At 43.3% G+C, this 18,227-nt stretch overlaps 1 protein-coding gene across 1 annotated transcript; it reads right to left on the bottom strand.

Moving 5' to 3' along the window:
* Positions 1-5,209: 5,209 nt before the first annotated feature.
* Positions 5,210-17,216, bottom strand: RBX1 (ring-box 1). The gene is made up of 5 exons (XM_074902546.1): positions 17,072-17,216; positions 14,643-14,721; positions 8,115-8,185; positions 6,751-6,836; positions 5,210-5,380 (listed from the first exon to the last, which is right to left on the bottom strand). The coding sequence occupies exons 1-5, from the start codon at positions 17,147-17,149 to the stop codon at positions 5,368-5,370; spliced, it is 327 nt and encodes a 108-aa protein (XP_074758647.1). The 5' UTR covers positions 17,150-17,216; the 3' UTR covers positions 5,210-5,367.
* Positions 17,217-18,227: the final 1,011 nt, after the last annotated feature.

Raw genomic sequence — 18,227 nt, 5'->3', positions numbered from 1 at the left:
CAGGTGTTCAGTCATCTCCAGGAAAGCAGGGCTCCATCACATGTAATGGTTACTTGGAAAGACAAGTGTCATAATTCCAAACGTCCCCCCTTCCTTGTTCTTCCTCCAGCTTTATATGCTGACCATGACATCATATATGGTATGGTATGGAACATCCCCTTTGTCAGTTGGGGTCACCTGTCCCAGCTGTGTCCCCTCCCAGCTCCTTGTGCACCCCCCGTCTACTCGCCGGTGGGGCGGTGTGAGATGCAGAAAAGGCCTTGACGCTGTGTCAGCACTGCTCAGCATTAACTAAAACATCCCTGTTTTCAGCACAAATTCAAAACAAAGCCCCATACTAGCTACTGTGAAGAAAATTAACTCTATCCCAGTCAAAACCAGCACAGGTATCTCATTTAGCCTCCTACCTGGAAGCAACACCTCTTTGCTGTCTCACCGCCCCACAGGAAAGGTACACAGTGTCACTGAGAGACACCCAAAATATCTGCCTGGGAGGACAAGTCTGGGTTGTTCCTCACACCAATCCCTTTGGGGAGTGTTTTATCTTATTGGGAGGTTTCTGGAGAAACCAGAGACTCAGGGACAATCCTCGCAGGGCTGTTGTGGGCTTTTGTAGACCTTAATCTCTAACAGTTTGGAAATGAGTGATTTACGAGTATTTTAAATGTTTGGTCTCTGCTTAGCTGAGCAGGGAGATGGATGGCCACTCGTTCCACATGGACCAGTGGACTGTGAGAGCCTTGGCACCTGGAACCAGCTCTCACCCCCAAAACCAAACATGAGTGAAAGGGTTTTATGACAAGCATGGTAACTTACACACTGAAACTGTACAAAACTGAACTCATGTTTTACAGAAAAGGCTGCAGTTCTGGAATGCATTTTGGCAAATGCACGCCCTTCAAAAAATCCACGATAGTGACATTCGGGGGTGGGGAAAGTACACAAAACATACAACCCCATGTTTTTCATTAAAAAATCATAACGTTTCATGTCTAAAATGTCAGAATTAATCATTTCAATGCATCTAGTACAACTGGGATGAAGAGACTGCTCCAATGGCACACCACCCCTCAGACAAATGCCCCTTTCGATTTGCATTGTAGCTGATATCTTCTAGGGCATGGAAGAGGAAGGGGGATGAAAAGGATACTAAGCAGACTGTGTCTCCAGAGAAGAAAACCTCCTTTAATCCCCTTCCCCAGCGCATAAGCATCCACTTGAGACCCAACATAGGAAAACAAATAGGAGATGAGGGTGACCAAGGAAGAAGGGCACAACCAGAAGAGGACATGTGCTCAAAGGCACTGCCAGCATGCTGCTATCTAGGATCATCTGCCTGTGACAGCAGATCAACTGAAAATACCTCTCCGATGTTCCGTGGACAAAAATATCCTGATGCACCAGGGTCATGCTTCGCAGTCCCATCTTGAGTTTTGATACCTACCACATTGGTACTTTTTGTACCTTTCCAAAGGCAACTGCTGTGCCCTCCTTCTAGCTTATGTGCTACAGCAGTGACAGCAGGACTCACCTTTCATGTAAGGACCAAGAAATCAGGTGGCTGAGCCATGTTCACAGTCATATGGAAAGACAAGGCAGCAAAAAGGCAACATTCAGGCTGTTGCAGTAGAGTGGGTAAATTCAGCAAGGCGGCAGTCATGCATCTCCACACCCAGATCTGGCCTTTCCAGAATGAGCTGGTGCTAATTTTCAACAGATTTTTAAAATTGCAGCCTCAAATGTTTTGTTTTGTTTGTTTGTTTTCTTTCTTTTGCAGCCGGGACCGTTGCTGGCAATGGCATGATGTGAAGGCCCAGCAAGCTGCACCGCCATTGGGTTGAGCTTTGGGCAGCATCCCCTTCCATGTCTGATGGGGAGAGGCTGGAAAGCGGCTGAAAAAAGTGAGACAACAGGCCAATGTCCTGTTGTTGTGAAGGAGTCAAGTGACAGAAAGACAAAACAACAGATCTTCCAGCAACTTGTAGCTTGACTTCAGGGACTGGATGCAACTTCAGCCCAGGTGAGCCAAATTCCACTGACCCCCCTCTCTCAGGCTCTGGATGGAGGAACAGCACCACTGATGCCTTGGGATCTCCATGGGAAACAGATCAGAGAGGGGAAAAGTGAAAGAGGAGAGCAGACCAGAGCGAGCAACAGGGAACTGGGAGAGGGCAGTGGTGGGGTGAGGGGCGTGTGGAAGCTGTCCATACACCAGAGACACCCCACAGCGAGCAATAACAGGCTTGCTGCAAAACCTGCTGCATTGAGGAAGAAAATGAAGCAATGTATAGAGTGTGTGGTGCAGTGAACAGTGTGTTTCCTCACAGCAGATTAAAGCTGGCAGCAATATTGGCAGAGTGAGCTAGTGGGGAAAAGCAAAAGCACGCAAGAAGGTCTTGCTCTTCCCACAGGTTTTATGGGGAGAACAGGGTGAGCAAAGCAGGGAGACAAGGGATGCTTCTCCACACCCATCCTCCTCCTCCCCTCCAGCCTGCTGGAGAACCTGTGGTAAGAAAATACCTTCATCAGTGTCACCTCCTCCTACTTCTCTCCAGCTGTGGCCTGGGGGCTTCTGGGTAGTGGCAACTTTCACCCGGGCTGAAGTGAGCAACCTTGTGCCACTACAAGGCTGGCAAACTAGTTGAGGCTTCAGACATTTCTCTCTGATGACACCTTTCAACCAGCAGCCTCCTGATGGACTGCCATTTTTCTAATGTATGGCCCATAGTGTGATTTTGATAGGGAAATTCCCATCTGTCCCCTCCTACTTCTGCATAGCCCAACATGCCGTCTCTGCACAATGTGATCCCAATTCTGGCATTTTCATTTCTCCCCTGCACACCTACCTTCCCCCCAGCATGCGTGGAAATGTGACCAATTCCTCCTTCCACCCCAAACCCCTCTATTTTTCAAGAAAGGGCAGCTGTAGTAAAAAACATTTGCTTCAGGAAAAAAAAAGGTGGTGGGAACAAATGGGTTTTCCCCCTCCCACTACCACCATGTTCAGTGGAGATGGAGGCCAAACCATAAAAGTCAGGGCAGAGCAATGTTGGCCTGAGTGACCATGTCCTGGGAAAACGGGGTGCTTTGTGCCTTTGGATAAAACAGATTTCTCTCACCTCCACTTAATTCAGCCTGTGCCACAGAGCTTCTCTCTTAGGTTGCTGCGGAAGCGTTTCCTCCCACCCTCAGACACAACCCTTAATGCGCTATGGAAAATGGGGCTGCTGGCAGCCCTGTGCTGGAGCTGCCGTGGGTCGTCACCAAGTGTGGGCCCTTTGCAGTAGGGGAGGCGGCAGGAGGGCCATTCCAATGGGCAGCAGCTGCAAAAGGACTTTCTTTCCTGGGCCTAAAAGCAACTGCTGCTTTACAGTCCGTATTGTTCCATTTGGGAAAACCAGGTTTGGGACAGATGCTACAATAGCATCTGAAATCAAATTTAACAGTTAGGGCTTGATGCACTTCAGCAGAACAGTTTCAAAGGGCATGGGGGTAGAGTGCCTGCAGCCTGCCATTAGGAGGGATCCATTTAAAAAAAAGCAATAAAAAAAATACAAAACCCCCCTGTCTTCTTGCAGGCACAGCCTCAAGCAAATGCACACAAAGCCATGAAGGAGAGGGAAATGCCTGCACTGATGTGTCTGTCCCCAGCCAAAAAAATATCCTCAGGGCAATATGCACAGACTAAAGGGAGACAAACTAGAATGATGTAGCTGGACCCAAAACAAAGTTCTTAAGAACATAAATTCCCCAATCAGTGAGCATCTGGGTTCCAGGTCCTGGAAAAAAAAAAAAAAAAAAAAAGTCAAACACTGCAAACTAAATGGACAATTGTAAACAGGGACAACTGACATTTTACTCAGCTGGACAGGACACTAAAGGGAGTTCAAATTTCAGGGACTGGCATTTAACCTTAGTATCCCACTGCCTGGATGAATGCTTTGACCACTGTTGAGATCATCTTCCCTCTCCTCTTCTGTTCCGTTCCTTCCTCCATCACCAGAACTACCTTGCCAATTCAGGATGATCTTTCTACCAACTAAAACTAGTAAATAAACTGTCTAACTATAAACTCACCTGATTCTAGTTGTTTCTCTTTTCTTCTTCAGGGTGGAAAACAGCAAAGCATATTATTTCAAAGCACTGACACCAGCTGATAATATAATCCTGAGATTTGCTCGCTGCAGATTAAAGAAAACTCCAGCAATTACTGAAAAGCCTGCAAGTTTTCATTCTGTCAATGACCATCTTTATTCCCTATCACTATAGCACACTAATGTTTTAACATCAGCTATCAAATTTGCCATCCTCAATAACTAGCAAAAAAGTGTTGATCCAAAGGTGGCATAATGGACAGCCAATGACAGAAATTTACTGTACCTACAGCTGCTGACATGAAGGGGCACAGCCTCTTATAGCAGGAAGAATTTCTTGGACCTTGTTTGAGTTCCCAGCATCTGCTGAGGCTGTCAACATAGGGGGCCAAAACTTGAAGCAGTGAAGAGGAAACCAGGCCATTTGGCACAGGAGACACAAAACAAAACACTATGTAGTTTTAAGAGTAACAATTTTTGGCCAGTAAGAACTACAGCTTCGCTTGAACTGGGAAAATACCAGTAGAAAGTCAAACAAGAATTAGTTTCTTTGTACACTGCTTTACACTGTACCTTTAGCTTCCCAGCCAATCTAGCATGTGAATTTCCTGAGTTTACTTTCACCTCACACATGAAAGTGCTTTATGAGCGCTGATAAAAACTAGCATTCGGTTCGTGTCCCCCAAGCTAAACAGATGGAATTGGGAACAGTTAGTGCAATTTTCCTCTGCAGAGGAGCTGGTCTAGTCAAACTCAAGAGCAGGAGAGTAGTTTCTAATAATGACACAGCCCCTAATTTTATAGATCATCATTTCAACTCAGCTGCAAGAAAGCACGTCCAAATGAAATGCTATTTGCGTAAATTACACTTAGCCAGGCCAAGTCCTTCACCCATTGCACTACACGATGGAGCTTAATGCTGACCTCAGTGAGCCAGAGGTGTGGTTCTTGATTGCTTGGGAGTAAGACCAAACTCACAGTCAAAACCTGGGCAGAACAACAAAAAGAGCTGCCCATCTTAAGAACTGCCTAGCTTAAGCCCCCAGTCTACAGATAATTCTCCTCCCTCATTCACTGACTGCCCACTCCTGAACACAAGACACAAAACTCTGATGGGAAGCTCCAGCAAGATTTTATTCAATGGTATATAATGAGAAATTAACATTAAAGAAGAACTGTATACATTACTGATTTTTCAAGTTGCTAAAACAAACCCATGGTGACAAGAACAACTGAGGCTGACGATGTAATAAGAAGCATGGTGACCATCTCTCTAGTGTCCATACCTGCAAATATATGATATATTAATGCTTCTTTAAAAATTCTCTCTAGTGTCCATACCTGCAAATATATGATATATTAATGCTTCTTTAAAAATTATATTTCATACTAGTGCTGATTTCGGCAGATTTCTTCTCATTCTACCACAATGTAATTAACATGTAAACTAGGTGAAGGTGAAATGCTATGTTATGGAAACCTTAGGAAGTTCTCCACATTTCGCTTCCCCCAGAAGTCTGTCCAGATACTAGTTAAAAGAGAGCCTGAGCAATCCACAATATTATATGCAAGAGACCCTCAGTATCATCATCTTTTGCCCCAAATCTCACTTCAAATATATCCTGCATGAAAACAAGGCCAAAGCATGTCATAGCCCTACACATATAAGAAGATATTCATTCATGTCTCCATTTCTCATCATGCTGCCTGTGCAATATTAAGTCACTAGCCAGGCAACATGGGCTCAATTTTCATTAAGTGTTCATTAAAACATTCTAATATCAGAACTATGGTACTCAAGTTGTCATGACAATGATGATTTGCACAACTGGTTGTGAACCTCAAGATAATCCTGAACAATTACAGTATCTGTTTTGCTTTGTTTTAATCTGGACTCTGGTTAGAATTACTTTTTTTTTTAATTTTTAAAAAGGGGGCGGGGAGAGGGAAAAATACACAGTTAAGAAAAGATGAATGGATAAATGGCGCAGAATGAAGCAAGTGACAGAAAAACTCCCTCTCAGCGTACAATTACCTCTCAAAAACCCATCCATGGATCTCCTATTATTATTCTAACAACAGACCTTTGAAAAACACAAATCAAAACAAAGAATACAGAAATTATAAATAAATGGGCCAAGGCTGCAGCAACGGTTACATGGACATTTGATTTCCAGATGTTAGGAATCAGGTGTATTAATCTCTGAGCTTATCAGAGTTATAAAACAAATCACCAAGATACAGAGGGACCCAAAACATCTGGCACCTCAGCAGAAATGCTTTGGAATACAAGCAGCTAAATTCAGGTCATTTTCAAAACCCAAACTGCTCATGCAGCAGTGTAGTATTCACATGAGGCTCCATTTCCAGTGAATTTCATTTATCTTCTGCTCTCCATTCTTTAGTGAGAATGTCAACAGAAATCACTATTTTTTTAACAACTCCTACTTGCCCCACAGCTGTTCGGGCTTCCTTCAGAGCACATTTAGCATTGGGTGACTAAGGAAACATCCCTATACAGCAAGGTGGAAAAAAACCCTTTCCCGACAGCAGCTATGCCCTCAAACGAGACAGACTACCCACATATCTGATGTTGATCATTTCTATTAACAGGACAACTGGATTTTTCATCTTGAAATCTGTGCAAGATACCTACTTTTGGAACTCCCATTCCCTGTTGTCCAGCGGACATACTTGGCGAGTTTTGAGCCAGCGAGAGATGCAGTGGAAGTGGAAAGCATGCTGGAAAAGAAAGTTTAGATCACATCATTTCAGAACACATGAATGTATCTCAATGTGAAAGCTACCACTGAAAGCATCATGGTAAGAAGAGAGTAGTAAGTGTTTGCAAAGGTGGAGAGGACTAATCAGCCAGCTCACTGGTTAACACCAAAGAATTGATCCACATTTTCAGAGAGGAAGGGAACACTAGCGAAATGGCAGCAGGGAGCCTGTTCCACAGTGCATACTTACAGTGGCAACAGACTGATTTCTGATGAAGGAGCAAACACAGAGTTTAGCAGCTGCTGAAATCAGCAGAGCAGATGCTGATAGAAGCATAATCAGAAAGACAAGAAAGAAGATTTCAGAGTGAGCAGCAGGGATGATATATATGTATACCAAAGCTTTCTGCCAGTCCTCTGGACAAACCAAAGCCTGAATAAAAAGGAACTTGCAAAATTACAAAGAAGAAAAATCTCTATTACGTGTTTAATAAGGACACCCTTTTCCATACTCCATACAGCTACTTAAAAACAAGCTTCTACTCGTGGTAACTCTTGCACACAGTAACATAATTTTGACACTAGAATATTCTGACCTGGTTAAAAGAGCTGTTCTTGTCCTCTAGAAACAAAATCACAACATTTATAATCCCATTCCAGCATTATCACGCTGTAACTTGATCCCACAGCATAGCAAGGATGGGACTGAGGAACAGGTAGTTATTCCATTACAGAAAGTTTTATCTTCCAACTCAGACCCAGGCTAGCCACGAGGCATGCAAGTTTGAGTTCACATGCTAGTGGCACCATGTACAAAGGAGCACATACAGCAATAAACTGAAAAGCTGGAGATTATACACTAGAAATCTGATCTTCCTCCAAAAGGGGAAGCAAATCAACTAGTTGCCCCATATTGACTCCTTGAATCAGCTTGCACAAAGACAAATCAAGCATGCTGACATCCAAGTAATCCTTATCAGGAAAAAAAAAAAAGCATAGTTCCTAGGCAGACCCTTGATCAGGAAATCATGTTCAGAATGAAAGATCTATTATTCTTTTTAAAAAAGCAAAAAAAAAAGGGGGTAAAGGCCTATCTTCTTCTGGCTTCCATCTTACACCTCTCCAACTTTCACTTTTTTTCTCTTCTCTCCTTTCTACACTCTACTGAATATATGGTGTTTAAAGTTCTTTTTTCTTATGGATTATCTAAAACATTTTATAGCACTCATTTTGCGAGTCATGAAAAAGAGGATAACATCACCACACATGAGCTCCACAATAAAACAGTTTTTCTTACATTGCAGACGCCCCATGCAACTGTACACTCCTCAGAGGTAGCTGATGCTTGGTTTGCTTGACATTCTATGCCTGTGAAAAGAAAGATTAAACACAGATATGCAGATATACATGCAACATCAACTGGTAGATTTCTTCAAATTAGCAAGTGGGGAAGAATAAAAGACAAGAGTCTTTGTTTTGTTGCGTTTATTACATCTGTAAGTGTCAAAATATGTACTGTTTCCCCAAAAGTATCCGATCAAAACATACTTCATCCTGCTTTCTCCTTCCTCTACTTTTTTAGTATTCCAAAGTTCCACAGGGCAAGACTACAGCTCATCTACTGGTAACGTGTGTGCTTTCCAAATTTTAAGGATAAATATTTTAAATTTTTTCTCTTGTGTTTTAAGAGATGTCTTTTGATGATCAGTTGAAGGTACATTTACTTAAATTTCTTATACAGGTTTCTCTAAACATAAATTCACTGTCTTGGCAGACATTATGTACCATCAGTTATATTTACAAATTAATTTGCTCATGTAATGCTGGAATTTGCCTGTCTTTTTTCTATGGTCTTGTAACAGGTAAGTACACGTCAAAAATACACAACAGAAAATACAGTTTAAAAATTCATGTTGTGAACTTTTTATACCTTGGATCTGAGTACCCAGGATAATCACAAAAAGGATAAAGACTATTTATGGATTTGGGTTATGTTTTGGGTTTTTGTGTCAGGTGGCATAGATGAAGGAGATGAGAGTGAGGAAAGAATGAACAGCACTGAGAAAATAAATCCAGCAAACTGGTTCTCCACTCTAAAGCCTAAACAATTCACTTCTGCTCCAGCTCAAGAAGAAACTTCAGGAGAAAAAAAAGGTATTTCCAACTCCTCCAGAGTCAGCAGCACAAATCTATGAGATCAACATTTTACTTCTGCTAAAGGATGCTTTCTTTAAAAGTCAAGCTCAAATGATTTGAAAGGACATGCTGATAGATGATCATCTTAGAACTCAATACATAGGCTTGTTGCTTCCTTGTTTTGCAGATCTTTTTTTCCTGGCAAAGAAAATGTCTGAATGAGCTCCAATTCTCTGTTCACTGTTTGTGTGCCCAAAGGAGAAAGTATTTGATTCACCAACTAAAGATTCAAAAACTTTCAAACCCCACAGGCTTGGCTGAAAAATGATCTTTATTTGCTCTGTCCTATTAACTTCTTTCTCCATTTTTCACTCTCTTTCAGGTGTAGAGGTGAACAAAATAAGGCCCATTTTTCCTGAGATGTAAGAGAGATCGGTTAACCTTGGTCATGAAAAACTACTCAAAACAAGACTAAGGTCTAAAGAAACTAAGTAGCAACAACTGTCCTGCAAGGTTTGAATGGACCTGTATTTATTATATGGTTTACATCAAGATACGATATACCACAGCAGGAGGTCCAGAGCTCAATCCCTGACCTGCCTACAGAAGAGAACAAAATCCAGTGCACCTGAAACATCTGATGTCTTAATTCCATAAACCCGCAATGCATACAGCAATAAAACTAAACATGATCAAGAAAACGGAGGATGCTCAAGAACCTTGAAGGGGTTCAATTACTTTGGACATTTGTTTAAAACTTGACACGCAAGATTGCTGCAACAATTGCACTGTTACTGCAGTATAGACTCACAGTCTTGCTGAATATCATGGGGCATATTATATTAAGTTTTAAATATTTGGCATGAGTCTGTACACTAACAGAAAATGGTGAGAAGATAGTAGGAAAAGGAGAGGAAATCCATTTGAAGGAAGAAAAGTCAACTGGTAAGCAAACTTGAACTCAGGAAGTCTCAGCTGAATGCAAGGAAAATATTCCAGCATGTAATATACTTATCTTGTTTCTCTTCCCCTTTCCCTGCTGGCAATAGGATATTGTACATATTCGATCTGAAGTCCATCTATCCCATTTTTATGTCATTTTGTCTCTTCCCCCCATCCCCCTTCAAGTGACTAACTTGTGAGCTGTGTGGTCTGGAACACAACACAATTTTAATTTATTTTTTCATGCTTCAAAGGACTGTATATTTTGACTGGGAGAGAGAGAGGGAAAAAAAAGGTGGTTTAGGTAAGGAAGAAAAGCAGCACTGAAATTCATTTTAGTGTTACTCAAACATTTGCTGATAACCAAATACAGTCTACAACATGACAGTCCCAAAAGCTTAAGAGGACAGATGAACTTTTGCAGAAATAGATTGGGAGGAGTTCTCTGGTGGTGATGTAAGCCCCTTCCAACAAGACACCCAGATTTAACTCTCTCATCAAGCAGGCTGGAGACTACTGCTGGCACTACTGCCAAAAAAAGGCCTCCCAAAAGCTGAAGCACTTTTTGGTCTCCTACTTGTCTCTTTTCAGAAAAGGACAATATATCAACAAAGAAATAAAACAAATGAACAATCTTTGTCAGAGAATGAAAGTTGATAATTCTGGCTCTTGAAAGAAGAAGCAGCTATTTACCATCTGCTGACTCAAAAGAAACATTAATAGTCAGATAGTAACAGGTACTGGAGGAATACTCAACGACTCTTCTGTTGCCTTGCTTTTGACAGAGTACCTAGAGGTCAGGGAAAAAAGATAAAGCTAAAACCTGAAATACTTGTAAATTATGAAAGATGCAATGGAAGCATTTCAACTCTGGGAGTTAGAGAAATGCACATTATATAATGGCAACATCAGAATCTTGGCATCTATAAGAACCATCTCTCCTCCTATACATTTTGTATTGCAGAAATCTCCTGTATATTTACCTAACATGAAAAGCAACCTAAGATTTAAGTAGCCATAATGGCAGGTAACAGAAGTAAAGTATGTCTGTTGTTTGCAGCTACAGTAACAGCCCACTGCACTGGTAAATTTGATTATAAGACTCTTCAAAGCAGCTTCTACTTGAGCAAGGGTAACCACTGTATGGGTTCCCCTTTCTCTTTACATGTTGCCTTCTAAAATCATGTCATGAAGGGATCAACTTACTGGGAAGAAGAGAAATATATACACATAGCTTGGCAAACACAACACATCATATACTCACTCAGAAAACAGAAACAGTATATAACCAGGCTAATAAACTCAAAGGACACTTGTTACTTGTCCTATGAGGAGCAGCCACCCTATGAGGAGCAGCCACCGACTTTGGGCTTGTCTAGTTTGGAGAAAAGGAGGACAAGAAGCAACCTCATTGCTCTCTACACTTCCTGAAGAGGGGAAATGGAGATGAAAGTGCTGATCTCTTCTCCCTGGTACCCAGTGATAAGATGCATGGGAATGGTGCAAAACTGCACCAGGGGAGGTTTAGACTGGGCATTAGGAAGCATTTCTGTACTGGATAAGCTCTTCAATTTATTTTTTCAAACTTCAGAGGAACTCCAGAATTTTTCCCTTGCAATTCTCCCCAGTTTCTTAGGAATTATCTGCAGATTTTACTACGTACTTACCCTATGTCTCCCCCCCACCCCCAACATCATATGATTCCTCCTACTTATCACCCCACTGTATGACACTCCGTATTTCCTATTAGTATCACACTCTCAAAATGTATGTACACAGCTATCATCTTCCACTCCTACTTATGACTTCGCAAACTATATATACTTGGTTCTGGTTTTTTATTCTTCTCATAAATCCAAAATCATTCAACCTGTTAAGCATCCCGAGATTCTTCTTTGGATTCTATACAATATATCTATCTTTGTGAAGCTGGAATATCAAACATGGTACTTTGTTTCTCACTATCAAAGAAAGGGGACAGTATTTTGATGGCACATTTTACATAGTTCAAAACTATACCAGTTACCTTACTACAATACTACATTCCACGTTTTAGATCAGAGAGTAATCCGCAATACTAAACATAGTGTTTAGTTAACACTCCCCAACTTACTATGTTGCAATGACAGCACCAGGGAGCAAGCCTTTGAAGAAATCAGGAACACTGCTCAAGTAAAATCTAAATAGGACCTGGGTCTTTCCAGAGAAGAATGAAACCAAAACACTGAAAATCTACTCAACCCTTCTGTACACTTAATACCAAATTGAGGACATGGGGAATCCTTTGACTGTATTATTACAGAGTCACAACGTACATACATGAGAAGAACTGCATGACACCTTAATACTGATGCCTGACTTCATAATGTTAACAATCTTACATTAGCATAGCTGGTGTTACTTATCACTCTTTTAATGTTTTCCCTTTCAAAGTTTCTCTTCACCACTAGGAGAGGGAGACATTTGTATCCCGCATTTTATCAATCCGAATCTTGTGTTGTTCTTCCCTACACATTCTATTAATTTCTCCTCAATTCCCCATCACTTCACATCTTATGTTTGAAAATCTAATTAAAGTGTTGTTTAACATCATTAATGATCTGTATCAAGGAAGTAAGTAAACCCAGAACCAACACTGATCTCAGAACACCAATTTAGATACCCCTTCTATTCTATGTACTGTCAATTTTGTTCTGTCATTTACAGTCCAAGCTTTTCATAACCAGGCTTGGTCATAACCAAATTAATATTGTGTTATGCTTGAGCAACTCAAAAAAGAAAAAAGTTGCCAATGCCCTTTTCCTTCACCGTTTTTCCTAATCTACCCATAAACTCCCAACCCCACACCCATTTCAGTAGGATTTTTTTTTTTTTTTTTTTTTTTTTTTTAAGAACTGACACACAAAATTCACCACTGGAAAATAACATCTGTCTACTCTCCTTCCAGCTCCTCCACATCATTCCATCATCACACGTGCTATTTACTATTTATGAAAAATAGCAAATATATGAGACCGAATTTGGTCTCTCATGAGAGGCACTATTAATTTTGAAGCAGATTCATAGCATGAAACACACCAGCATCCACTATCTTACAACATATCCCACTTACCATGAATAATTATCTTGAATTACACATTTTTATTTATTTATTCTATACATTTGTAAATTCTATTAAATGCAACTTATGTTCTAACAAATCTTTAAAATTCGATTCGCCTGTCAGTGACATGCTTTCCTCTCTAATACATCACAAATCTGGGAGGCTAAGTAGTAGTCTACTGTATACCTCAACTACCTTTCAAAATGGCGGTACTGAAAAAGGAAATCTTTACATCAAAGGACCTCATCATATTTCATAATATCTATTCTCACTTGCTTCTCTTTCGCATTATCATTCCCTTTCTAGTAACCAAGAATAAACTGAGGATGGATGGGCAGTAGCTGGCTCAAAATACAAACGTATCTGTCTCAAAGCAAAGAAGTAAACTTGCTTAACCCATTTTCAGTCCTGTGTGTTACAGTGTATTTTCTCTTTATTAAAAATAACTTCTGAAAGTAGTGTTGTAACTATTATTTATATATGATGTAAGATGAAGTGCATCTCTCACTAGTTGTTACTATAAACCTGAGTCTTATTTTTCTGAAATGTTTTATTTTCATATAGACTTACTGACAGTAAGTTACCATTACCAGTAGTTCCAAGGGCCACTGCATAAAAACAAAGTGCAACAAAACTATCACAAAGGGATCATGACAGGCCATTCCCAGGCACTGCAGCTGTACCTGTTCTTGTTTTGGGGAGTTTCACAATCCTCATATTTTAGTAATATAGCAAATAAGGCGAACTTCTGTCTATCTGGGGTATATTAAAAGCTTCTGTCCCTCATGACTGAAATAAGATGGACATTTATTTACAGTGCCAACAGTATCTTGCCAGTTTGGAGGGGGGAAAAAAAAAGTTTTGTACTCATAACCAATCCTTTAAGTGACTGAAACCAGTGAGATTTCATGTGTGCACACTTAATGCCATTATTACCTTATTTTCCTACATAGCAAGGATATTTGTTAATTGAATCATCAAGATTATACAGCAGAAAGTTAAGCCACTACTAGCAATACACTGGTTTTTATTTAGCATTTGATTATTCTCCTTTGTAATGAACAATTAATCTCTAGGTGGCTACAAAATTCCCCAAACTGTAACATGAACTAACTTATGCAAAGTAGATTTTGTAGAATGATGACTCAAATGAAGTCACCAGTCCAAGCCTTTCCTGGCCAGACACTGGAAGTCTTAGAAGATTTCATCCTAATGAGTGTCACCAAAAAGCTGATACCCATAGCAACATCCCCAAGTCTAAAATTTAATGCCTCTCTTTGTGAGCAATACATGTCAACCCTGAATAATTTCAGTTCCTCCTTGCTCTTTATCATTAATCCTTTTCCTCTTTGTTGCGTCCAAAATACACTCAAGCAACATCATCTTTTCTGTAGATGTGGTACCAAGTGACTCTACTCTTTAAAAGAAAAGGGTGACAGAAAAGCAGTATGGTGGCAGAAGTCACAAAAACAGATTATAGGACTTCACAGCATTACATAAAATTGAGCTTAGTATTTGCACTGTGAAGAATTAGTTCCTAAGTGAGAGCTCCATTTGCTGAATTATACCCTCAACAGGGGAAATTTCAGGTGTGCATCCTGTACAAGTCAAAACTGTCAACTGTATTCCCCACCATTTACTTACATAGATCCATAATATGATTTCTGCAAATGGCACAGTTATCAACCACAATGTCCCATGCCCACAGAGCTACTGCATTCCACTAGAGAGGGGGGAAAAGAAAAAGAAAATCATAATTTTGACTCAATTTACAGCACACAGAAATCTTTGTTATTCCTCAAGATGCCATGTATTTTTTAACGGAAAAGTTGGGATATTAAAAAAAATAATAATCTTAGAAGTCCAGAGTAACTCTTTATCACGAGTTCAGAAGCTTACTAGAAAGCAGTGGTACATCCTCTTACATACCTCCCCGACACAATGTCTCCCTCCAACTTCAGAAACAACATAATTCCCATAGTCCCCTTTTTTTGTGAAACAAATGCAAACATCTGGATTTCTACTCCAGCTCATGACACATCCTCAATTCTGTTGCCTTGCAGAAAGGGCAATCCAGATGCCACTTAGTTAAGAGGAATTTCCATTATTCACAGCAGTTCTTCTAGTAATCATCCCCCTGAGCAATTGGGGCCAATAACTAAAACCATCTCTAATGCTACCCTTCTGACTCTTGAACAATCTCCTCTGCAAAAAGGTTACTAGGCAATGACCTACCAGCAAGGTTGAATATAAAAAAACTGAAAGTACTACTAAATTAACCTTTCAACGACTTTGTTTATAAAAGAAAAACAAAAAAAAGAGATATTTCTGTACCATGCTACTTCAAGGGAAGGGTTGGCTACAAGTTTCCATGGCAATTTTAGAAAACTGATTCAGAATGAGGACTTTAAGACAAGCTACACAGTAAAGCATAGCACCTTTTTATTCCTCCCTATAAATAAACATAATTAAGTCTTTTGTAAATTCATTAAATAGATGGGCTTGCCTTCAATATTCAAAGCAACACAACAGCGTATTGGTAGCCAGGGTAATCTTCATTTACTAAAGTAGTCTAGATATTTTGGTTTTTTCCATATTTTCGGTATATGATTGTTTTGACTGTACCACAGTAAATCTTCTCTACTTTATTCCATTCACGTCTCAATGTTTGCATTGTTTCCCCTCAGTTCAGGATTCTGAAGAAGGAATGCACACTGCCAAGTACTGATAAGCAATATAAATTATCATAAGCACTTCCATTTTTCATTAGAACTGATATAAAAGGTCATCACACTACTACTAGATCTTTTAGGAAATGTGGTGGCAGTGATTCAATTTCTTCTCCGCATCTTCCAACTTTCAGCCTAGCCAGCCTTCTGGCCGAGGTATTCATCTCAGGGACCTCAGCCACACTTCAAGGCAGCCAGAATAAAAGTTCCCAGCACCCTTATCTCTCCCAGACTCTCAGGTACTTAATCTCTTGTCCCATCATGATCTACTCTTATGACCCACAAACCTATACTGAGCCACATATGCAACAGAGGTGCCTTGGTACCTTGCTGGGGAGAAGGAATGTCAATGACACATAAAAGGTGCCATGTCCTGCTCCTTTCCATGCTACAATATCTGTCCTTATTTCCAAAGAACAAGCAGTCCAGTCATCCAAACATCTCCTTCTGTATAGACCCGTACTGACCTAAGGGTTTCCATCAGTACAGATGACAGTTGCATTTCAAACTAAACTACATCTATGAGCAGGAGTCACTGGAAACGTTTGTCGATATCCAGTCCTGGGGTTGTTTCTCCTCAAATTCTACCTTAGTACAAGCCCACACAGCCTCCCTACCTCCTCTGCACACTCCTGTAACAGGTTTGTACTGCTACCAAGATGCAGCTGACAGACAAACTGGTGGCATTGGACAGAAGAGAGATATTATGGCTGTTTTGGGGAAGCAGACAAAGCCAGGGTGACAGGAGAGCATTTGCTGACTCCACACACGTTGTTACGGCTTGATTTAAAGAAGAAGAAAACCTTTTGTTAAAAAAAAGCCACCACACAGATTTATGCAAAGCGTCTTATGCCCTAAGAGGCAGCTCAGGTGGCTGGGCCTGGGTGGCCAAGGCCGGGGAGGAAGCAGCACTCCACCCGTTTCCCGGCCCGAGCTGCCCCGAGGCTCCGCGCAGCTCGGCCCGGCCCGGGAGGGCACGGAGGAGCCGAGGGCGGGCAGGGAAGGCAGCGCTCGTGGGGGGAGCGAGCTGCGGAGTCCCCGGACAGGGGCAGCCCCGTCAGACCTCCCCCGCCCGCCCGCGAGGCCCACGCCAGCCGCGCCCGCTGATTGGCCAGCCTTTGCTCCACGTGCGGCAGCCGGCCTCAGCCATTGGTCCGCACGCATGCCAACACTCCCCGCAGGCACCACCCGCCCCTCCCGCCGCACCGGTGCGGAACCGGGCGCCCGGCTCCGTAAGGGGAGCGGGAAGTCGCCCTCTCCCCCATCCCGTTCGCCGTCACCAGGCTGGCCCCAGCCTCCTCCTCCCTCGGGGACCAGCTGAAGGAGCACGCCGGCGGGCCTCACTTTCTTCACTTCGAAGCGCTTCTTGCCGGCGCCGCTGTTGGTGCCGCTAGGGGTGTCCACATCCATCGCGGCCGCCATTTTGGATGCGTGAATCGCCCGTCCTGCTCCGCGCGCATGCGCGGGGAGGGGGCGGGGCTACCCCGGTGCGGGCAGGGCGGGCGCGGCGGCGCGGGGACGTGCCGCGGGCTCCTGAAGGCGCCGGGCAGGGCGGGGCCGCGCGCCGCTCCCTCACCCCCGCCCCCGCGGGGCTGCACAGCGCGAGGGGAGGGGACGCGCGCGGGGCCGGTGGGGGAGGGGCGCTTAAAGGGACACGCGCCCGGGGCGCTGGGGCGGGTGTGGCCCCGGCCCCGGCCCCGGCCCCGGCCCCGGCCCCGGCCCCGCTCCCGCTCGCCCGTCAGGCGAAGCGGCGGGGGCACCGAGATGCCCCCCAGCCCCGGGCTTCGCTCCCTCGGCAGCCCGCGAGCGCCGCTCTCGCCTCCCCGCGGCCAGGGAGCAGGTGCCGCGGGCCGGGCCGCCCCGTCCCAGGGCCCCGCAAGGGCCCAGCGAGGCGGGAGCAAGACGCGGAGGGGGGAGCCAGGGCGGCAGAGGGGCGAGCGGTGCCTGGGAGCCGGCAGGGGAGCGTGGCGCGGCTCGGGCGGCAGGGCGGGAGGGGATACGGGGTAGGTGACAGGCGCTAGTGTGGGAAACGGCCCCGCTTCGCTGTTGCTGCTGCTGCGGAGGCGCCCCTGTCTCCATCCGCCGAGTCGCAGGGCCGGTTGCCTCGTCCATGGCAGGCAGCCGGAGGAGGCGGCGTGGCCAACGCGGGGTTTGGCTCCTGCCTGCAGGATCGCTTTTAAGTACGACCCCAGCCCCCGCTGCTCTGCGTACTCGGGTTCTGATGCCCGTATAGCATTTCACTAAAATCTCTTGGGATTTGTCTCTGCCCTCACAGGAAGGGCTTCAGCCCTTAAACTTCTGGCTTGTTTTCTTCCATTGTGACTGAACTCCAGCAAGTGCAGAATGAGGTAGGGTCGTTGGTGTTACTACTGTAGCCATTTTGCTCACCAGCAGTGCGGTTTTTATTTTAAACGGAACGTGGAATTACTAGAGACAGAATTCTCATTGTCCGGACTACTCTTTTAGCACGTAAATTAGGCTAACTCTAGTTATAATTAAC

Source organism: Athene noctua, chromosome 3 (assembly GCF_965140245.1).
Source record: "Athene noctua chromosome 3, bAthNoc1.hap1.1, whole genome shotgun sequence".
Taxonomy (NCBI): Eukaryota; Metazoa; Chordata; class Aves; order Strigiformes; family Strigidae; genus Athene; species Athene noctua.
The sequence above is the reverse complement of the archived record's forward strand: the minus strand, read 5'-3'. Positions and strand labels throughout refer to the sequence as shown.

Coding starts and splice junctions, on each gene's coding strand:
- RBX1 (XM_074902546.1), bottom strand. CDS start 17,149: ATGGCGGCCGCGATGGATGTGGACACCCCTAGCGGCACCAACAGCGGC. Junction 14,722..17,071: donor AGCGCTTCGAAGTGAAGAAA/GTGAGGCCCGCC, acceptor CCCCCTCTCTAG/TGGAATGCAGTAGCTCTGTG. Junction 8,186..14,642: donor AAATCATATTATGGATCTAT/GTAAGTAAATGG, acceptor TTCTTTTCACAG/GCATAGAATGTCAAGCAAAC.